General features: G+C 42.0%; 1 protein-coding gene across 4 annotated transcripts in view; it reads right to left on the bottom strand.

The window, feature by feature from the left end:
- Positions 1-22,866, bottom strand: part of Musk (muscle associated receptor tyrosine kinase) — a 106,012-nt gene extending 83,146 nt beyond the window's left edge. For 3 of the 4 annotated variants that reach the window (XM_087551325.1, XM_087551327.1, XM_087551328.1), the window contains exons 1-5: positions 22,637-22,866; positions 14,770-14,896; positions 11,673-11,824; positions 6,798-6,925; positions 4,782-4,923 (exon numbers count right to left, since the gene is read on the bottom strand). In XM_087551325.1, coding sequence (XP_087407451.1) covers positions 4,782-4,923; positions 6,798-6,925; positions 11,673-11,824; positions 14,770-14,896; positions 22,637-22,715 — 628 coding nt within the window. In that variant the 5' untranslated portion in view covers positions 22,716-22,866. 4 annotated transcript variants of the gene reach the window in all.
- Between the last annotated feature and the right edge of the window lie 1,424 nt (positions 22,867-24,290).

Here is a 24,290-nt window from a genome sequence, read left to right as displayed (position 1 = left end):
GGAGGTGGGGCTTAGGAGCCCCTCCCTTCTAGGCTGGATTATCACACAGGAAACATACATTTTGTTTCTATTTCTCCTTTTGTGGTTTTCACTGCTCTGAGCATGTTTATTTGTGCTCCCTACTATGCTATTCTGCTTGCTGAACTCCTCTGTGTTGACGTGAACTCAGGAGCGTTCCTTCCTAGACAGCTATAACTCATGGTGTGAGCTCATCCTTCCTGTGTTTCTAATACATCAAAATGCTATGTCCCCTGAGTAAGGCACTTTCACTTTGCATAATTTTTTTCTTGTTAAACTTTTCACTTAGAACTGACTCTTTATGTTAATTTCTCCTACCAGTGATCCCCAACTGTGTCAATTTAATATCCTATCTCTGTGTTCTGAGTGTTGAATATGTTTCTTTTTTTTTTTTTTTTTTTGGTTCTTTTTTTTCGGAGCTGGGGACCGAACCCAGGGCCTTGCGCTTCCTAGGTAAGCGCTCTACCACTGAGCTAAGTCCCCAGCCCCGAATATGTTTCTAAGAAGACTTTTTATTCCCTTATAATTGGAATTCAGGTAAAGACAGACAAGTTTTTACGTGTGTGTGTGTGTGTGTGTGTGTGTGTGTGTGTGTGTGTGTGTGTGCGCGCGCGCGCGCGCGCACATGAATCTTCCTGGCTTCTCTTGCCATCGCTACGTTCCTCAGCCCTAAGCAAGGATCTGGGTGTTCTCCTCTCCTTCTCATGGGGTCCAAAACCTCGTCTCCTCATCTGTACGGATCTTAAAACTGGGAAACGGAAATGGGGATATCACCCATGGCCTCAGAGCAGCAGGGAACATACTTGGGAATTTACCAACAAAGTTGCTCATGCCTAATTACTTCTGGTGTCTGGATTTATACATTTTACCCCCATGAGTTGTGTAGTGCGTCCTGAATTTCTAAGTCTTTGCAGTAGGTAGGCTCTCACATTATCATATCTGTCCTATTGCTGGCGCTATAAGATTTAAACCCAGGCTTCAACCCTTTTGGATTCAGTGTTTGGATACTAAGCTACATACATTTCAAGCATAAAAGAATCTGGGATTCATTGCTTTACTCTCTTGGGGAATATTCTTTTTTGCCTTATTTTCCTTTCTGGCAAGATTCTAATACTCATGTCTTGCCTTTCAACACAATGTAAACATTCTCTTTCTAAATGCTTATCTGTAGAATAGATCAAAATTCAAGTGGGTGGGGAGTGGTGTGATTCAGCCATGCAGAAGAGGCCTCTCCTTCCATATCCATGATCCTGTTCTCTGCTAAAGTCTTAAAGTTGTTCCACAATCCCGTGTTTCCTTTTGAGTCATCTCCCCCATCCCATGGCTATTTTAAAATCTTTCCACTCTCCTCACCCTGCCGACCTCCAACCCCCACCGTGCCCTCTTTACCCAGGATAACCTACCATCTACTTCCTAAAAGAGATGTTCAGATCGGGGACTATTCCCATTTCCCCTCTACCCCAAGGAAGAAAACTCTCTGTCCCTAGGGAGAACAGCTGTATAATGGACCATGGAATCCTAGATACTTTAGAAAGTAAAAAGCGGAAGTCTATTAATATTTACTCCAGAGCGACAGGTGTGAAACAGAAGTGTCCTGGGAAAAGCAGGGCATGTGATTTCCCTCTGTATAAAGTTCATAGTTCCACCTGAACCCTGGCTGCAATCCTTGTGTGTGCCAAAGCACCCTGTTACTTTGACTGTGCCCCTCTCCTCTGTATGTTAAATTCCCTTCCTGTGATGTTTTAACATGGTCAGTATTTCTAACTGCTCCCTATTCTGATGCCACACCTCTTTTTGCCATGTTCATTGAAATATTTGTGAATCTCTACACACATACAGAAGCCTGCATGCACTCACACAGGCACGCATGCACTCATGCACACACACATACTGACACACTCACACACGCACTCACAAGCACACACACATACTCTTAAACACAGCCCCATACACATGCACACACACTCATATACATGCAGACACACACATACATGCACACACATGCACACTCGCTCACAAACACACACAGGCTCACAGACACACACTCACTCACACACATGCACATGCTCAAACACATTCACATACACACACATTCACATACATGCACACACACACATATACACACACACCATCATGGAGAACTGTCTTCTTCTTTAATAGAAGAGACAACATTTGATGTGTCTCAGCTTCTTAGATACTGCCACCTCTGTGACCCCGTGTAAATGAACCACCCTCACTGCCCCTTAATTTCCTAAAATGGTGCAGTATACGATACTCCTGTTTCAAATACTCTGAGTGGCAAGTACACATGGCTCTCCACACGAACCATTCAGCATCATTTGCACATTTCAACATTCTAGCCCTCCCATCAAATTTGAATGAGACACATGCTACAGAGGCTTGGGTTTCATCAGGAACTCTATATGTCACGTACGGTATCTTTTGACAGAAGACAGAGGATTAGTATGGTAGTTGGAATAAGGATACCTCTCATAGGCTCCTACATTTGAGTGCATGGTCCCCAGTTGATAGAACTGTTTGGGAAGGATTAAGAGGTGTGGCCCTGTTAGAGAAAGTGTCTCACTGGTGTTTGAGCTTTGAAGTTTTGTTGCCAGTGTGCCGTCTCTGCCTCCTGCTTGTGAACCAAAACATGAGTTTTCAGCTGTTCCTGCTGCCCTGCCTTTGCAACATCATCATAGACTTGACAGCAAGAAAAATTATGACTGATATCACTTACGTTATAATTATATGGACTAGCAACAATATGTCACTTATTTTGGGTATTTTCATAAAAAATAGAGAATGTAGAATAGACATAGGCAGTATATAGGTTTCTTACTAACTGTTAGAGAAATTCCAAGTGTTAGCATGAGCTCCCAGCCATAGCAAACTTTGATAAGACCTCCAGCATATGTTAAGAGTCAAGGCAACAAGCACGATCATTTCAATGTTAGAAAGAAGGAAGCGGTATCTCATTTTATTGATTCACAATTAAGTGGCAAGAGCAGACTGTGTAACTGGGCTCCAGCAGATTAATACCGACAACAACTTTCTCTGAACCAGTTTGAAGCAATGTGTTTTAATAACTGAGAGGACAGAAAACTTGAGTTTGAAGGGTTGATAAGGAAATCTTTTGTGGCATTTTATATAGTTGGATAACATCATTCTCTATCGAACATAGCATTCAAGGTGATCTTGTCACCAGGCAGGTGAATTTGAGTTACAGAAAATTGTGAGCTGCCCTGTTCTGGGAATGGAACCCCAGTGTTTTGGAAGAGTAACCGGTGCTTTTAATCACCGAGCCATCTCTCAAGCCTGCATTCTAATCTTTAAATAGCATCAACAAATTAGAAGATGTTAAATTGTACCAACTATGTTGCAAACTATGCCAAGATATATTATCTGTATATATAATAATGCTATTGTGTAAGATATATTATACCTTATGTATACATGTTGTTGGCCATTTTCTAATGGAAATTTTATGAGCAGTTAGTGGAATGATACCATAAAAATGTTGCCTCAACCTGAGACAGATATGGAAAAGGAAGTCATTAAAGCTGTGAGGGAAAGGACCTGGGTCTATTCAGGAAGTGAAGTTAACTTTAATAAAAGCCTAGTAAATAATCTGGGGAAAATGCGGGGAAGGACAGAGTTTGGCTGAAGCAGAGTGAGATGGTACAAAGGTCAGGGATCCACCCATATTTTCCTTGTTTTAATGGCTGCTCCCGTGTTATGTCTAGTACAACATTTGATCTGTCAAAAACAGAAAATAAAAGCAGAAAAATCTGTAACCATCATCTGTGAAGTGCATACCAGGCCAGACTGCTGGACAGAATCAATAGCTTGATTCTTTAAACTCGATTTTACAGAGGAAGTAAAAAGTCAGAGCTGTTGGATCCACAGCTCAGAACAGGGGGAGCTGGGAAGGATTTCATGGCCGAGTCACTTGTTCAGCACAGGGAGGCTGGCAGTCCCCCTCCCCACCCCCATTTATTGAATTAGATTTTTCATCTCATATAATATATCCTGATTACTGTTTCCTCTCTCTCTCTCTCTCTCTAGTCCTCCCAGTTCCTCCCTAGGCCTCCTCTGGGTCGTAGTTCCTATTTTTAAACCAAATGTGATAAAATCGTAGGTAAAAAACCAGACAAACAATGAAATGGAACACTGAAATCCATTTGGATCCTGATTTCTCAATGGAGATCTGTTTTGGATTCCGATTTCTCAATGGTGGTCTTTCCCAGGAGTTTATTGAATGACCTAATTTAAAAAGAATCGGACAAACTATTATTATGCTCAAAGCAGTAATTGCTACATAATTCACAGAATTAGGACCGTGTTTTATATGTTTTATTCATTGCCTTATTATTCCCATTCGTTGTGAAACTGTAATTGGAAAAGGATTAATTTTTTTCTATCTTCCTATGTTTTGAAGTCAATCCAAGTGTATTAAAAAGATGAACTTATTTGCATCCAATCTTATAAATGAGAGAACTGTCTGAGTCTGAGCCGGAAAGACACACCAAAATGGTGACATAGTTTTACCACCATTGTGAATTTCGTTTGCTGCAATGCTCAAAAATAGCAGCAATTGGGGCCATAGATGGGATATGATCGTTTATGCTAAGGAAATGCCTTTTGACTTCTCTTTTCAAAGCCTTGCCCTCAGGCTGGTGAACCACAACTTCCTACATCACATCTTTCTCCGTCCAAAGTACAGCCTTCCCAGACGGCAGTGACGGGCGCTCGCTGCCCCTTACCCTCCACTTCCAGCTTCACCAGTTTGGAGTAAGCTGTGCCCAGGCTGTTTTTTGCCACACATCGGTACTGTCCTGCGTCTTCCTTTTGCACATTATGGATCCTTAAACTCCCAGATTCAAGAACTGCAATCCTGGAATTTTCCTGCCAAAGACAGGGACATGAGTTTGAAAACAGCCTTCGTCAAAGACACACTTGCCTTATTTCACTGATGTATCATTACCCTTAACACCCGAAGTTTCGGCCTCCTCTCCGCCCATGCCTATTAACATATACTACTGAGACCATGCAAGATGATCCAATTAACCGTCTCAGTAATCTCCTAAGAATGCATCTGTTCCTTACTTTTCCCTTCATCACATTAGAACACAATGGTGATCATGATTTCTAAAGGTGGGGATTGTTTGAAAGCATGGCACTTTGCAGCTGGAGGCGTAGCTCAGTGGTAGAGAACGTGCTTAGCATGCACACGGCAAACCCCCAGAATAAAACACAAGGCAAAGCATTGCTTTTCGTCACCGTGATTCACACTGTACCCTTAGGATCTCCTTAGGAGAATGCATACCTTCGAGAATTTCGTAATTACCCTTTGGAGTTCAGATGTGACATTTACCTCCTCTTTTTGAATTCATTGTTAACCTTACAAAGCCATTCACTTTTTAATTTTTATTGCAGAAATTGCATCAAGACTTATAACCAAAGGAAAGTCAAGTGGTGCACATATTGAGATTAAATTTGGTGAAACTCACCAAATTTATGGTTTGTTTCAGTTATTTGCCATGTCTTAAGAACTGTGTATTATTTCCCACAGAGTGGGTTGGGCCTGGTAGGATGGGAATAGTCTGTCCTCTCATTCTTGGTGAGGGCAGAGCTATAGAGATGATGATCATGCATGAAAACAATGTATTAGTAACCAAAGAGTCGACACACAAAACCATACAAGCTAACCCAATGAATAGTTAAATTTTTTGTAAATGTGTGTGTATTTGTGTGTGAATGTATGTGTGGGAGTGTCTGTGCAGGTGTACATGTGTGTGTAACCATGTGTACTTATGTGGCAAGAGGAGGGCATCGATGTCATAATAATCTATTCTCTACTTTGTTCCTTTGATCTTCACTGAGCTTGAAGTTAGGCTGGCAATCAACCAGCCCCTCCATCTTTTTTGTCTTCTCCTCCTACAGCACTGGGGTTGCAGGCTCATGTGTGTGGATGCCTGTGAGCTCAAGTTCTCATGCAAGCAAGCAAGCATGGTGACCCAAGAAATCAGCACCAATAACAGCTTTAACCTAACTTCTCTTTGGTACTGAGACGAGTTTGTCTCTATCATTCCAAGTCTCTATGCTCTAATCTCTCCCATGTTTTCTCTCATTTTCTTCCTTCCAATCCTTATTTCTCTGCTCCCAGAAGCTATCAGTTCTAAAACTTGGATATTAGTTCAGCTTTGTTATCCTTGAGGTCTCAAACAATCAATGATGATGCTGATGCTGTTGTAATTGTTGCTGTTGATGATGATTGTTAAGTGATTCAACTGACCAAGAAAAACAAGCCTTGCTTTGCTTGGGCTCTGCATCCATTTCATCTCTAATGTTACCATAGAGGGAGTGTGCATAGTTAGGAATAAAAGAATCTGTCTGCCTAGTGCATATACAGAAAACATATACTAGAAGCTTGTTACTATGTAGATAGTTAATTAGAAGTTCAGGATACTTATATTTAAATCATGACTTATGCCTGTTGGAAAGGAAAGGAAAAAGCTCAGCCATTAAGAGCCTGCTGCACTTGCAGAAGACTGGAGTTGGATCCTAGCTCCCACATTGGGTGGCTCGCACTGTGTGCAACTCCATTCTAAGAGATCTGATTCTCTCTTTTGGCCTCCAAGGATACCCATGTTCAAGTCAATGTGCGTGCGCGCGCGCACACACACACACACACACACACACACACACACACACACACACACACCATAAATCTTAGAATGATGTCTTACTCAGAGATTTTTGACACCACGATCACTTACCCTGAGAGCACTGTCCCCCTTAATCCAGGACACGGATGGCTTGGGGTTACCCATCGTAGTGCACGGTAGGACTGCTTTCAATCCCTCAATTATTTTTACATTGATGGGAGGACGAGTTATTTTAGGCTCTGTGGGCAAAATGAAAGTCAGATGTGAACAGTGTGTCTATATTGTCTACATGTGTCTATATTGAAACTGAAATTTTAACTTTCTGATTAATTTTTGACGTTCATTTCAAGGATCTTCTTAGGGAACTTAAATGTCAAAGTTTGCCAAATGGAAAATCAGTCTTAAAAGGTGGTTAGATCTATTTTGTTAAAACCTCTATTTTCTTTTGCAAAACTCACATTTATGGAACATACCAGATACCTGACATTTCTTAATACTCCTTATTTTAAATGGCATTTAATTAAATGTCAATCATCATAAACTGCCCTTATAACTCAACACTATATTATACCAATGGATGTGATACATTTGAAAGTTGTTCTTAAGTTAATCTTATATCATTTTGAACTATAATCTTTTTTCCCTTTAGTCTTCATCTATTTATTTGTTTGTTTGTTTGTTTGTTTAGTGTTTCCTGAGACAGGGTCTCATTACATAGCTCTGGATGACCCAGAAATCACTATATCAAAGGGGCTGGTCCCAAATTTGAGCTGATCATTCTGCCTCAGGCTCCCAAGTGTTGAGACTGTAGTCATTTGTTTCCAGGCCTAGTTCCCACCTTACTTTGACTACTAGATGTCATGTCTCCTCTAGAAAGCCTAGCAACTGCTTTTCTATTAGTAACTAGAAAAAAACCTGATACAATTTAGAGAATCAAAATTCTATGAAGGGAAGTTTCCTCTTCGGCCAACACTCAGGTTAACTTTACTGAAGAAATGGGTGCTGTTGGCTCATTTTTATTCTCTACTGTGAAGATTTGAAAGGAAGAAGTTATTAAATCTAACATGTAGAATGAGGTTCAAATGCCTCAAAGCACTCATAAAGTAATTAAGCTGCCTTATGCTCCCGGGGAGCATATTCTGTAGATACAGAACAAAGAGATGTCTTTGGAGGACTTATTTCTGAGACATATGTGATTTAGACCACTTTGAGAGATGAGTAAGGGGTACAGATTCTCTTTTTCCTTATATTTGAGTATGTGGGAGGGGTGTAGAGACATTTACATCAATTATAATTCATATTTTAAAGGTTAAATGCCTGTTTTAACCCAGGCATTTATTTCCTCTTACAGTTAATATGATTCTACATTATGGCTAAAGTACAAGGCAGGTTTAAAATATTGTACAGGAAAGTATAAACTTTGACCATTCTGCGATGTCTGGAATTTACAGTTCTCTTTTATATTTCTAGGAAACACCTAGAAAAATTGGGCATTTCACCACCTGAGGACCCAGCTATACCTCTCTTGGGCATATACCCAAAAGATGCTCCAACATACAACAAAGACACATGCTCCACTATGTTCATAGCAGCCTTATTTATAATAGCCAGGAGCTGGAAAGAACCCAGATGCCCTTCAACAGAGGAATGGATTCAAAAAATGTGGTACATCTACACATTGGAGTACTACGCAGCTATTAAAAACAATGACTTCATGAAATTCATAGGCAAATGGAATGAACTAGAAAATATTATCCTGAGTGAGGTAACTCAATCACAGAAAAACACATTTGGTATGGACTCATTGATAAGTGGATATTAGCCAAAAAGCTTGAATTACCCAAGATGCAATCCACAGACCAAAGGAAGCTCAAGAAGAAGGATGACCAAACTGCGGATGTTCCCATTCCCTCTTAAAAGGGGAAAATATCCATAGGAGGGGATATGGAAGCAAAGTTTAGAGCAGCAACTCAAGGAATGGCCATTCAGAGCCTGCCCCACATGTGGCCCATATATATACAGCCACCAAAACTAGATAAGATTGATATAGTTAAAAAAATGCATGCTGATAGGGACTGGATATAGATCTCTCCTGAGAGACACATCCAGAGCATGTCCAATACAGAGGTCAATGCTAGCAGCAAACCACCGAACTGAGAACAGGACCCCCTTGGGGGGAATTAAAGGAAGGATTGAAAGAGTCGAAGGAGCTTGCAACCCCATAAGAACAACAATGCCAACCAACCAGAGCTTCCAGGGACTAAACCACTACCGAAAGACTATACATGGACTGACCCAGGGCTCCAACTGCATAGGTAGCAAAGAATATCCTTGTTGGGGCACCAGTGGAAGGGGAAGCCCTTGGTCCTGCCAAGGTTGGACCCCCAGTGCAGGGGAATAGGGGAGGGGGTAGTAGGGGATGTATGGGGGTATACCGTATGGGGGAGGGGGATGGGATGGGATGGGGGCTTATGGACAGGAAACCAGGAAGGAGAATAACATTTCAAATGTAAGTAAATAAATATATCTAATAAAAAAATTTTAAAAAAGAATGATTCATAATATAACAATCCAACTTATCTTTAGGCAAAGTATTTTTAAAAAAAGCCAATGGTGATTCCCTTAGAGAATCATGAAATGCTGTATCATCCAAGAAGTACAGATCACTATGAAAAAGAACCATTAGAGACAAAGTAATCCTTGAGAATCAAAAACATCCCATGCCTGGCAATAGGTAAGAGACACCTTGGTGGTGGTGGTGGTGTTCTTAGATCCATCAGGGGCAGAGTAAATGGCAAGTCCTTCTTCAGCCTAGCTTCATCTGACTGTCTTGGTGGCCAAAGCTGTCTTATGCCTCCTGAAGGTGTGTGGACAAAGGGATACACTGTGGGACATGCTGTGACACAGGACAGCTTCCACAATGAGACGTTTTCTATGCTTTGTTTTCTGGTTGTTGTTGTTGTTGCTGCTGCTGCTGCTGCTGTTTGTTGCTTGCTTGTTTGTGTGACTTTTATTTCGTGGGGAGGTTGTAAGAGCAAAGGTCTGGTAGGAGGGGATGGGGAGATGAGCAGGACAAGGGCGCAAGATTTGATACTAACAAATTTTCAATAAAAGGTTTTTAAAAGAATTAGAAACATCCCTTTTAAAGATCAAAATACTGAAATCCAAAATTATGATATTAAAGAAAAGGCTAAAGAAATATCGTAGCAAGAAGAACATAAAGAGATGTAGAAAATATGGAAAAACCGTAAGTTCCAGAAAATGAGATCTGATATTTGTTGAATTTGAAAATAAAATAACAGAAAGAAAGAAAGAGCATTAATAGAGGAAAAATAATTTTAAAACCCTTTGGTATCTAGACTAAAGCAGAACAGGAATGTGAAAATAAGCACATATTTTGGTGGATTTGTAAAAAAAAAAAAAACATGTGAGCTCTGAAGATGATAGAAAATACTATAATTTTAAAGTAGGCAAGCCTGAGATTTACTTTTAAAGAAATAAAAAGAATTTTCATCTGTAAACTAAGTGTGTTGTTATACCCAACTGAGGATTTTCTACTGAGAGCTGAAGGAAAGAGCTAGAGCTCTGGATATACACAGCAAAATTTCTATCCAATAGGAAGGCAAAATGAAAAGTTTCAGCCCTGCAAAAGACTCAGAAAATAGCTCACATATTCTCTAAAAAAAGGGTACATATTGGTTTCTTCCAACAAGACAACAGTAAAAGATAAGAAATGATAGGGAAAAAATGAAGGCCTAAAATTAAAGAGGCTCCAATAGACCGAGATTCCTTCAGATGACAACATGGTAGCTTCTTATTGGTAATGAGAAAACTCAGTTTGCTATTGCAAGGCTGACAGCATTGCCTACAGCCGGTGCCTTCGGTACAAGGTGCCATGAGACCAAGAGATGTTGACACTGTTACCTGAAAAGAGACAGCAAGCTTCTGCCTACTCCACAGAGGCAAATCATGACCCTGGAAGTCTCCACACCCATGAAGCTGGACAAAAGTGTCCACAACCAGAAAGTGACATAGTAGCACCTAGGACTTTGTAACTGGTCCACTGCCAGTGTGTGTGTGGCAAGGTCTGCCTGCTATTGACCCTTGCCTTTGGAGATTGGCAAAGAGTTCAGATAAATAACACTGGAGTTTTTCAGGGTGAGGACTTGTGAGTGACTCCATCTTCTAGCTATTAAAGCCCTCCAGGATGATGGCAAAGACAAGGGAAAGATACTGAGATTGCAATCAGACTGTCTGATGAGTACAAAAGCATCTATCTAGGAGCAAGTGCTTGCCGGGATGAGAGAGGGAGATTATCAGAACATCATAAACCTACACAAGAGAAAAGAGTTTGCACAGGAATAAGAAAATAATGGCTCAAAAGTAGCATCAAGGGATAGGAGACTTGCTCCCAGTTACAGCTAAACCTGTGTATCCGAGGATGGGGGAAAACAACTTTAAATAAAGTATCTACAAAGTGATGAGAGATTTAAAGGAGTGTTTGTGGAGCTCTGCTTTCTGAATGCACAGTAAGAGCTGAACAGGAGGCTCGGCAGTTAAGAGCACCCCCGGCCTTTCCAGACCAGCCATATCATGGGCACACAATAACCTGTAACTCCAGCTCCAAGGAACATGATGCCCTCTTCCGGTCTCTGTGGATACCTGGACATGCACATGATACTTACGCACATAAATGAGCAAGATAAAAGTGAATCTTAAAAAAAATCAGCGATTTCAGAAGGAAGTTCCCAAATCTAATCAAGAGCTGTGTGAAGGCCAGAAACAAGTGGGAGAGGAGAGATCTAAGGCTTGCCCTAGGGTGGCAATGGCAGCAGGAAGAAGGGACTTGGGACAGGTTGGCCCTGGAGGTTGTATTCTGTGCTTGGGCTTTGCTGAATGTCAGGTTGTCAGAGCGCTCTGTTAATGGCTGTTCCAGGTTATGTGGGGACAACTTTAAAACCACAGACCATGCTCCTCCCTACTCACTCATCTTCACTTGCAGGGCGCCACAACTTTCCACCGCTCCTCCCACTCCATTGTTGGCTGTGCAGCAGTAGATGCCATCATCACTGTCCTCCACACTCAGGATGGTGAGGAGCTGACCGTTCTCTCGGATGCTGTAGCGGGTGTCAAACAGCCTGCAGGTCACGAGGCAAAATGGAGGTCAGTGCATCCTCTGTGATTTACACACACACACACACACACACACACACACTTATACACACACATACGCATACATATATACATACACACACGCAAATTCAAACATACATATTTACACATGTAAGCACACACACAAACATACACATGCAAGCACATACATATATATACACATATACACAAACACACCCTCATATACAATACACATAGATATATATAAACACATACAAATACATACATGCAAACACACATATACATACACACATATATACACACATATACACAAACACATACTCATATATATATGTATATATATATATATTACACACAAACACATACATACACACATACATACACACATACATATACACATAGGCAAACATATATGCACATACAAACACAAATATGGACAATACACATCTGTGATTAATGGATGCAGAGAAAGCATTAGAAGAAATGCCTGTTTTGAAAAGCTGAGTAGCCTTGCTCAGTATAGCAAAATTAAGCTACTTTATATTCTGACCTCTCTGTCTCCATAATCAAAGCTCCACTAAGTTGTACAAAACTCTCCTATGAAGTGATAGCCGCTGCTAAGATTGAGTGTAACATTTACACAGGAAAGTGTGTGCTTGTGTCTGGTTGCACGCCACTCTGAACTTAGAGTATACAAGGCTGTCTGACCAGCAAACCACACTGGTGTGCCTGCCTTTGCCTCCATAGAGGTGGGATCGCAGGCACCCACTACAACGTTCAACTTTCCTGGAGTGTGTGTTCTGGGGATTGCACTCAGGTCTTATGCTTGCAAGGAAAGACCATTACTGACTAAAGAGTGCCCCCCAGCCCAGGGAAGTCATGATTATTTAATAATTTATCTAGTAATTTATTTAATAATCATGAACATGATCACATTTTAATAAATGTGAATACAAGCAATGAGTTCATAGTTTATAATTAACTAAATAAAAATTTTACCGAATCTTATTTCCATTTTGTTGAAGGCATTAATGACTGAATGAATACCTTTCATAGAACTGCTCCTATTACCTTTGTGTTTGTAAGTGGTATCGTTCTTTGTGCTTTACAAACATGTTAATTGTATAAAAGTAAAAGGTTTCAATATGTCATTTCCATGCCCATATATAATAAGCTTTGATTATACTTATCTCTTATTACTCTTTCTGCCCCCATGTTGAGGAGCATGATAAAAGAAAATCAAATATTTGATATCTCGAGACTGTCAGCTGACACACGTGTTAACGATAGCTAGCAGAGTCTTAAGAGAGAGCTAAGAGGCATAGTGGAGAAATGCTGTATCATCCAGGAGAATGCCTCCATTATCATTAGTTGATCGTTATGATGCAAGTATGCATGCTAAGGCCTCTACTTGTAGGGGCCAAGATGCTGCCTGGAAACAACAAAACAAAGGCGGTCCTTCCAAAACGATAGCAGAGGGGTCAGCTAAATGAACTCAGATCTTAAAGCAATGGTCTCACAATGAGCTAGGAAAGCTCTAGACACAGTGTTGAAGCCACATCTGGGGTCTTTGGGAGTTTGTAGCAAAATTCGAGAAAGATAGCTTAAAATACTTCAGGGGCTGAAGAGCTGGCTCAGGGCTTAAGTGCACTGATCGGTCTTGCAGAAGACCTGGTACTGGGTTTTTCCCTAAACCTATAACCATGTGATTCCAAATCCAGGGGATTCGGCCCTCTCTTCTGGAGTCTTTGGATATCATGCATGCATGAATTGTATATACATATGTGCAGGCAAAGTGCTCATACACATAGAATAAAACTAAAATAAGTCTTTCGGAGGCTGCTCATAAAAGAAGAAAAAGTACTGCCGGGTAAAGACAGAAATTCAAGCTTTCTCATGAGGTTTTCCAGTCTTGGTTGTTTGTGAGCTGTCCTGTGGTGAGCTTCTGAGAGGGCTTGCCTGGCAGAGATCCTGGAGGCTGTAGCTCACAGTGATCCTCCACAGTGTTTCAGAGTGTGTGTCACAGCAGGAAACACATTCCAGTCAGAGGCAGCAAAAACATGTCTGTCTTGTCTCCCCTCCAAGTCCATGGATCCCAGTCTATGGACACCAGTTTAAGTACTTGATGTAGATGAAATGTTCACATATCCCCAGAATATATGACAAGACTAGTGTCAGATGTGATAGGATTTGACATGTGGCCTTTGGAAGGTGATTAGGTCATGAAACTGGAACTCCTGTGAGTGGGACTAATGTCCCTATAGAGGAGAACTAAGAGAGTGCCATTTATGTGAAGAGACTACGGAAAAATGGACATCTGTGAACAAAAAAAAGTAAGCTTCACCCCCTGACTATACGCTGTTGGCCTCTTGAACTTGGGACTCCCAAGTGGGGTAGGAAGTAATTTTCTGTTGTTTATAAACTACCTAGTTTTAGCAATTCTATCACCAGGGCCCATGTACTCTAAGAGCATTCGGCCTTGATGCAAACTGCATTGCTTGGTAGGGAACCTCTGGCTCTCTTTGTTTTGGATTTAAGTATTTTCAGTGAGACAACTATTGTAATGAGGGAAGGAAAGCAGAATCTTTATCTGCCAGATGGGAATTTTGTTTGTTTGAAAATCTGTCTCATTTCGAAAGAAGAAGAAGACAGTGACCTAGAAGTCAGACTCCTAGACACAGTTTGGGGATCCAGAAGGGAAGACAGGCTGCTCCCTCAGCTTCTCTGTGTGTCGGACCTGTGCCTGCAGACTTAGAATACAATGTTGCTTCCTAATCTGAGAAGCTTCAAGATTGCCATCTGGCATTCCCCGGGTCAGATAAATCAGTGTTTCTCCCTGACTCAGAACTTCCGCCTACAAAGTGAATGACCTTTAGTACCACCCACGGTGTAGGTGTATTTCTGTGGATAGGAAAGCATTAGGCAGAGCAGGATGAGGCAGGGTACTTACTTGATGAGAATTTTATTTCTGGTCCAAGAAATTTCAGGCTGAGGGTAGGATTCCACGGCGCACATGAAAGTCGCCACTTCTTCAACTAAGGCATCTACAGTTTCAAGAGGCGTGGTGATGACAGGGGCTAAACAGAGCAGAAATAACGGGGAAATTTTGAGAGCGCTATTTTGTCACTTGTCCTTTATCAGCCAGAAGCTAAGACATACCTGAATGAGTATTACCGTTCCAAGGTCCACTGGGCATGGGAGAGCCTGTCTGTAATATCAGTGTTCCAGAGACACGGGATTGTGGCTGACAAACTGAGTCAGCAAATAAAATACAACAACCAAGGGAGACACCTCACGTCAACCCCTGACCTCTTCGTGTGTGTGTGTGTGTGTGTGTGTGTGTGTGTGTGTGTGCCCGCGCGCGCGCAAATATACACCAAGCCACGCAGAAACACACAAGCAAAATTTTAAAAAGTAATTAAAATGTAAATTAAAGCTATACTCACTGGGGAAGCTATAAAGATAAAGGAAAATAACAAATGTTGGCGAGGATGTTAACCCTATGCATTGTGGGTAAGAATTAAAATGCTGGTCTCTGGGGAAAAGAGTAGGGAGACAGAAACGGGAAGAGAACTATGATCAACAGTTCCACTCCCAGGCGTGTATTCAAGAGAACTGAAAGCAGAGATTCAAATATTCAGATATTTTTGCACGTCTCTATTTGGAGCAGCACTATTTGTGATAGCCAAAGCGTGGAAGCAACCTAGGTGCGTCAACAGACGGAAAAGCAAAATTAGTATACACATACAGTGGAATATTACTTGGCAATGAAAATAAGGGAGTTATTATATCCTATGGCATGGAGGAAACATGGAAAGAAAAAACAAAGTCTAAGGAATTAAACCCAGAAGATCATGTTAATAGGATTCTATGCATAAAGTGTGTCTAATTCAAACTCCTACAGAGCAAACCAGATGTGTTTCGATGGCTGTGTAGGACTGGGTGGGAAGAAGGATGTATTATCCTGCGGAGCTGGATTCCAGGTGGTTGTGAGTCACCCATCATGGGTCCTGGAAACTGAACCCGAGCCTCTAGACCAGCAGGGAGTGTTCTATACTGCTGAGCTGTGTCTCTAGCGCTACAAAAAAAAATTAAGTGGTTATTTATACTTTATAATCGATTATAAATGAGTGATCACACACGTAGATGGGTACATCTGAATCGCGCCTAGCTGTGCTGAGTGAGTAGTGTAAGGTAAGGGTATGGGTGGTCTTGCCTTCTTGCCGTGCTCTGCTGGAGTTGGCCTGTGCTGCCAAGAGGACTTGCTCTTTTCTATTTCTCCGGGAATTTTGTGAGTAATTGTTAAGTACCCGTTACTGATAAATTCTATTGCATACATTTATAGTTAGGTTATATCAATCCTGCTTTAACAATCAATCACATCTAAGCTGGAGAGATACTTTAAGTTCAGTTCCCTAGGACCTAGGTGCATAGGCCTGTAATCCCAGCGTTAGAGAGGCAGAGATGGGAAAGGCCCTGAGGCACACTGGCCAGCCAGGGAGGCTGAGTTAGTAGTGAGCTGCTGACTCAGCATGTCTCAAAAAAATAAGAAGAAAGGCAAGTTAGAGAGGCATATGGAACGTCCCCCCCAAAACACACACACAAGTGAGAGAGGCACATGGACAGCCCCTGTTAGCATTTTGTCTAGGCTCTGCCCCAGAGTTACCTGGCAACAGCCAGGTGTGCCTGACTCACTCTGTAAAAGGGGCCGCTTGGTCCCTCTTGGCCTCTTGCCTTCTCTCTCTCTCTCTCTCTCTCTCTCTCTCTCTCTCTCTCTCTCTCTCTCTCTCTCTCTTTCTCCCTCTCGCTCTCTCTCCCTCCCTCCCTCCCTCCCTCTCTCCCTCTCCCTCAATTCCCCTTCCCCTCTTTTCCACAAGCTCATGGCCAGCCTCTCCTACTCTGTCTCTCTGCCTTTCTCTGTCTCTACTACCCTCTCAACTCAACTCCCCATGCCCTGAATAAACTCTATTCTAAACTATACCATTGTGTGGCTGGTCCCTCAGGGGACAGGGATGCCTCAGCATGGGCCCATGGAGGCACCCTCTTCCCCCACACCTGACTGCACCTCCACCAAACATATTCCTTCCCTCTTTATTTTTATAAAACACAACACACCCCTCCCAAATCTATCGCTTGCTTTTTAAGTACACCGGATCTATGTTCTGGGGTCGTTTTGGTGGTAAAGATGGTCCACAACGGTGTGGAATGCTGTGGTGTTGTGCCTGCTGTTTCTTGATTCTGTTTCCAGGATTTCTTGGTCATTTGAAACTGGGTGTGGTTTAGAATCCTTTTACAGCAGAAGGAGATGAATCAACAGAGGTTTTTGATTGTGTCGTTTTTACTTTTGATTTTTCTCATAAAGGTGGATGTTAAATATATTTCAGTGCCCTGTCTGGTAAGCAGGACAAGATGTGATTGTTATAAATAGTCCTTCAAAGGCCGTCAATAATAAACAGTGCCAGGCAGCAGAGCAACATAGAAGAAAATATGGCAAGTCAACAGCCTTGGAAACAGAAGTAGCCTTTTCTGCTTCATTTGACTACTTCGTCTTTTCAAAATAAATTCCATTTTAAGAATGAGCTTTATCCATCAGGTTTTTTACTCCACTCAGAATCTGAAATGCAGACGTAACAGGGACATACACTTCTCTGAGAACAGTTAGGATCAAAGAAGGACTCAGCGAAGTCTCGAAAATCTTAGACATCGAAATCCGTGAAGTGTCCCTTAGAGCAGTGCTGTGGTTACACCTTCTCACAATGCTCCGTGATGTGACAGCCTTCGCTGATGGCTGACTCTGGCTTTAGTAATGTCAGTACCTAAAATTGTTCAAGAACCTTCTATGTAGTCTCCTACTTCATCTTTATATCTTACTTATCAAAGTGAGAGTTAAATACAATTAAGTGTTTGCAAGTGACACAAGGGCTAATGATAGCTGAATACTTTTTTTTTTTTTTTTTTGAGCTGGGGACCGAACCCAGGGCTTTGCGCTTCCTAGGTAAGCGCTCTACCACTGAGCTAAATCCCCAGCCCCGCTGAATACTTTTTGAAACCATCACAAAAGTAGGAAGTGATAGAGATGGGTTTAGGGTTAAGGTTGGCTTAGAGGTTCTGTCTTAGGGCTGGGGAGACGACTCAGTGGGTAAAATCCTTGGTGTGCAAGCATGAGGACATGAATTCAGATCTCCAAAACAAGCATGAAGCTGAGCATTGTGGGTAGGTCTGTAATCCCCATACTCTCAAGGTAAGAACGGGAGGTGGAGACCGGAGAGTCCCTGGAAGCTTGCAGGCCAACTAACCTGCATTGCACAATAGCAAACGAGAGGTCTCTACATACATACCTTGGCTTGCAAATATCTACATTCATTTATTTATTTATTTATTTATTTATTTATTTATTTATTTATTTATTTTTGGAGCTTGGGACCGAACCCAGGGCCTTGCGCTTGCTAGGCAAGCGCTCTACCACTGAGCTAAATCCCCAACCCCAAATATCTACATTTATACATGACACACACACACACACACACACACACACACACACACACACACACACACAGAATCAGAGAGAAAGAGAGAGCGAGATCTGACATAGACTGTCTTATAATCTTATGCACAGAAAATGGGAGGCTTAAATATTAATTTTAATCACTATATTAACTTCTAAGAGCAGAATATAGTTTTTCAGATCCACTTCGAGAGTTATCCAAATTCCCTTTGAAATGTTCCCTGACACAATCGCCTGGCTGTACTGAAGAGTGTAGTTGATTGACAGATCTCTTCCTGTTTACTCACCTCTAGCACCCGGCTTTCATCCCAGCCAGAGCCTGTCTAAACTGGAGCTCTGTCTCTTCCCCTGATCCAAGAACCATATGAACAACAAGCACACAAGGACACACACAGAAATGTAACTTGGATCCACAGAAAATGTAACTCGAATTCTAGCTGTTGATAAGCAGGGTATGGTACTACCTTCCTTGGTCCTTTGTGGGCCTAGAACTGCAGGCACACTGACTTCTGGTTGAACCCTTACTGATAGACTTGTTCAAAAGCAAAGTAGCCGGATACATGGTGTTTTAAAAAGAAAATTAATACTAAGACCTTAAAAATTCGTGTTTTTCTAATTATTATCAATACAGCATTGTTATCAGTACAATAATATCAATACAGTTCTTCTTTCAATTTAAGAAAACACTTTGGTATTGGAAAATTTTCAGATTCCCCAAAGAGAGCAACAGGTATCGATCCTCACCTGATATATCCTAATAGCTGGCTCATTTAATTGAGGTCAAATGGCAGTTTTTGTCATGATGTCTCTGTAACTTGTAAGATTTATCTATAACAGCCAGCACGTGGCGATTTTTAAAGCTGTGTCATTAACTACTCGAAACTGAATGCACTTTCCCCAGAGTCCCTCTATGTAGCTCTCGAGTCTGCATCTCTTGGAGGTCTTAAGCCACAGTCCCGGAAGGACCCAGGTAAAGCATGCTACCTGTGACCCTCACAGCAACCATGGGTAATCCTTAGTGTGACACTGGCTAATGGCATTGCTTCACTCCACAAGGAAGCCCAGGCAGAGACTAAGTACTTTCTTTAACTTTATGCAGCAAGATGCTGGAGATAGGAAAGGGAAACGACCAGTAACACCCACTCAAGCCTTCAGTATCCTTGTTTTACATCCTTCATCATCTGACCTCTAGCCTGAGGTATTTTTCATGTAAGTGCAGATTCTGTATCATCAGCTGCACGGCCCCTGAAAATCACCAGTCTTGGGTTAATCTGAACAGTTGCTCTCACTAACTCCCGTGTTCACATAGTGCTTGCCGGACACGGGAAAGCAGTTGTTCAGGTCAGAGTACTCTTAAACTGCTGTCCACAACCCTAGCTTGATGCTCTACTGGGTCATGGACTCCTGTCAAGGGCCCAAAATGACCAATCGGCTGACATTACTTCACCTATCCTCGGTGACCTACTTCATCTTCTGAGACATTATGAAATGTCCACACTTTGGCTCTGCACATAAGTGCAATGACGGAAAGCAACCGTGCTTTCCTGCACACGCGACGAGAGTAACTCTGACCATGAGTGTCAGTATGAAGCACTCACCCAGGACTTGCTGTCCTGGATGGGGTTCACAACAGCTGTGTCAGCTCTCACTGACTCATGGGTGGAATCTGTGCCTCCTATCCCCGTGTACATGTGATTTGAAAGACAAGGCTTCTCTCCACTCATCTACGGAGAAATTAGTTAGACATGAAACACTCTGGCTTTGGAAGAAAACAGGGTCACTTTGAAGGTAGGCTTTTATGGGGAAATCCTGTGCATATTAAAGAATTCTGCCTATGTGAATCTCCTGCTCATACAGAGGTTTTAATACCCCTTCGTGTATTTAACACATCCTGATAAATCAGCGAGTGCTCTTAAAATATGTGGCTATGGAAATTCAAAGAAACTTTGACTACCTTCATACACGATGATTTCCAAAACACCTCTATTTGAGGTGAGGAAATGAAATCCATTTAAAAAAAAATCTCACTGGTTGAAATTATCTAGAAGGACAATCACCTTTTGGTCTCAGACTATTAGGCATTGACATTCATTTAAAGCTAAAATAAAATAAACTATTAATCTCTGTGTGCAGAGGGAGAGACAGATCCTTTTAATATTCTTCCAAGGCTTAAACAGGCCCCGTTTTAAGGTCGTCTATTTGAACCCATCCACTATACGGAATGCTACAGTGTGCATTGTGAGCCGGTCCTTTGATTTCAGTCACCACACTGGACTTGGACAAGTAAACTCTCTAACAAGGTCTTTGACTAGCTACTGCCATGAGGAAGTTCAGCAAAGCCATCGTTGTTCTCAACTATGTGTTCATCAAGAGAAGAACACATTCAAATGGTTCTTTTCTATCGGAATACGCCATAGAGCACAGCATTGAAAATCTTAAGGATTTCGTTTTCCATAATGGTACCTACTTTCAGAATTCCCCTTGTATGTCGAACAGATGTCTAATCACCTAGGGGTAGGGCTTGGGAATAAGGCAGACATGAACCCAATGGTAATTTCAATATTTACAGTAAACAGAATAGTCTAAGAGAAACATTGTTTTGATTTTTTTAAAAAAAATTTGCAGAAAACACATTGTTTCAAAAAAAAAAAGAGCAAAATTGAATTGGTGTTCTGGTAGTTTTCTTTAAAAGTCGGGATATTTGGTACTGTTACCCTGTGCCATGATAATCTGAAAGTTTGTAAAACAGAGATGATCATGCACATTTGAATGAGGGCTTGGGGGACAAAAACAACAAAAAAATCATTTGTCTCCAGACTCTAAACAAGCACACAGACAGAGGTGTTTTGTGGAGTTTTGTTGTTATTGTTTTGTGTACCCACAGTTGATTTAGAACTCAAAACAGTTGTGCTGCTCTTAACAGGCTGAGGTTTAACACGAATCCCCCTCCCTTGTCAGCTTAGCATAGTTTAAAATAAATAAGACCGGTCAGAATCCATAGGTGCGAGCAGCCAGGTGCCGGACATCCGTGTTTTGATCAGGAAGTATTAAAATAACTCGGAGCCAACGTTAAGTTCTTCTGGCTATTATTAGTTTATCTTAAAAGGTCCAGGTTCTTTTTTACCTAAAGACATCTTAAAGTATCACGGTGGCGTAAGTTATTGAGAACATTAGAAGATACCAACCCTTTTGCCCCAGGAGAATTAAGTAAATAAACAAATAAAGTAAAATAAACCTGGAGGGATCAGATTGTTTGGAAAAGAATGCTGCCTGCTACGGGAGATCCATGACCCCGTGGTCCCAGGACTGCAGGTGAACTATAAGACTTAAAGATGTGTTTCCCATGTACATACAAACACCATTCATTAATTATTCAAGATAAATTTTTTCAGTAATTTAGCAACCCAGTGGAAATGGGAATTAATTCATCTGACTAAAATCTAGAACTCTGCACAGCTCTGTTGACAGACACTTATCATGCTGCCGTCTGATAACATTTAGTGTGCTTCTTCGTGCCTGGTTTTGAAGCTCCCTTCTCTTTGCAAATCACGTATTTTCCACTCTCCCTGATTCTAACTTTCATAATTCTTGGCCAGAAACCACAGCTCCGTGGACGTTCTTGCTGCTGCAACAGGTGTTTGTCACTTTCTTAAGTTGCTTTCCCCCTTAGGTGGTGTTATTTCCGGTACATTCCAAAAGCGCTAGGAAAAAAAATACTAGTGCAATCACTTGCCAAGCCTAAATCACAACCCCGGTAGCAAAGTTACAGGGACTCTGTTGTCTCCGGGATTTTATCTGTACTCTTCTGTGTGCCTTTCTCTGGGTCTGATTTCTAGCTACTGAAGTGTTCACTAAGAGTTTGGGAAAAACCAAAACTGAAAGTAGAAAGGACTTTTTCTCAGAAGCAAAACACTCTGGATTTCTGGAAGTGGGGTGGATTACAGTCTTGGCAAATTCAGTGTAGACCGACTTTGATCGCCCTTTAGAAGACCACCCCAATGTTTGACACACAGAAAAACTCCATAACTCACAGTCTACCTGGCAACATCTCCCTAGAAGGGAGGTCTCTGCACACCATGTTGTGTTTAATTGTAGAGCTTAGAAGAGAACAATCAACCAGTCTGAATAGATATCTCTCTCTCTCTCTCTCTCTCTCTCTCTCCCTCTCCCTCTCCCTCTCCCTCTCCCTCTCTCTCTCTCTCTCTCTCTCTCTCTCTCTCTCTCTCTCTCCATACAGTCTATCCCTACATCACACAAGTATCAGCCACCACGAAACTCACAAGCACTTAAGGGCAAGATTGCACAGACCAACCTTTTGGAAGTTTCTCGGTCCCGCTGAAGGCAACCAGGGTGAGCATCTGTAACAGTGGAATGTTGACGAGCTCTCTCATGATTAATCCAGGCTCAGGAAGAAAGGTTGCTTCTGGACAATGTGAGGAAAAAAACGCTCCCTGGTTTACATTTTAAAGCACAGTTTATTACAATAGAGTCGTCCACTAATGACTGTTTGCGTCTGCTGCGGCCGCCACGGGCTCTAAGTATGATCAGGAATCCACAGACCTTATCATGATGATGGACAAGGCCAGCTGGGGAGTACTCACTCAGTCGGGTAATGCAAGTGGAGGGCTGGAGGAACAAGGGAAAGAAAATCCCTTCAGAATCCCTTTTAAGACAGTGGCAGAAGGACAATACCAGATGCCTTTTATGGCCACCACTGCTTTCCCTGAGATTACAGCATTCCTAATGTGAGGTTGGTCCCCCACCTCTCCTGCACTCCAATGAGGAATCCGGATCAAACTAATTTTGACTTTCTTCATGGCTCACCTGACCCCCAGCTGACAGCCAGCCTAGCCCAGCTGCTCCAGACTTCACCCATCACACATTCCTTGAATTCTTTCCCTGGCACTGGTAAGGTGTGATACTAACCTGTTTCTGGCAATCATTAAAGTCTTACACTTTATCCCTGGGATATATGACCATGAGAGAGCCCCTCCGCCCCAAAGGCTGCTGTGACTTCTTGTTGCATAAAAACACATGCGATCCTCTCTGCTGTGACGTAAGGGGACTCGCTGGTATCTCGTCGCCTCTCTAGCTTCATCTTTTATGATCCATGTTTCTTACTATTCGGTATCATATTTGATGGCCTGGCTCCCGAGCAACCCTAACTGACTAGAAGGCTGATGATATCTTCCCACATCTGTGCTCGACTGCATGAAGCCATACCCACCACCTACCCCCATAACATAAAGGCTGGACGCACCAGTTCTTCCAGTAGGACACAAGCTTAAGATGGTGCTCAAGTAATGTTCATGAAGGCACACTATCTTCATGACTTTTTGCTCATTGTTATGATGGAAACTACTCAGTTTCCACCCTAAATTACAGCAATTACTGTGACAGGTATTGACGAGAAGCTGGAGAAAAAGAGCACTTAAAAGAACACATCGTTGGGGGCTGGGGATTTAGCTCAGTGGTAGAGCGCTTACCTAGGAAGCGCAAGGCCCTGGGTTCGGTCCCCAGCTCCGAAAAAAAGAACCAAAAAAAAAAAAAAAAAAAAAAAGAACACATTGTTGGTAGGATCTAAATCAGAGCTATACTGGAAAGTTGATATTGATCTGCTGTGTGTGTGTGTGTGTGTGTGTGTGTGTGTGTGTGTGTGTGTGAGAGAGAGAGAGAGAGAGAGAGAGAGAGAGAGCATGGTTTGTAGTGAAAACCCCCTTTTCTTGGGAGGATACATTCTATCACCCCACTCCAAGCTTGAGTCACACCTGGTCACTCTGCATTCACACTTAGTAAGCAGAGACAGCTAAAGGTTGCATTCAACTTGCTTTCTTCTTTCTCCCTTTCAATTTATGGCACCCACATTTGGGGTGGGTCTTCCATCCTTAACCTTTCTGAACACATCTTTGCAGACATGGCCAGAGGCGTGTCTCCTAGGTGACTACAAGTCAGGTCAAGATGAAAAT

This window comes from Rattus norvegicus, chromosome 5 (assembly GCF_021556685.1).
Source record: "Rattus norvegicus strain SHRSP/BbbUtx chromosome 5, alternate assembly SHRSP_T2T, whole genome shotgun sequence".
NCBI lineage: Eukaryota > Metazoa > Chordata > Mammalia > Rodentia > Muridae > Rattus > Rattus norvegicus.
The sequence above is the reverse complement of the archived record's forward strand: the minus strand, read 5'-3'. Positions and strand labels throughout refer to the sequence as shown.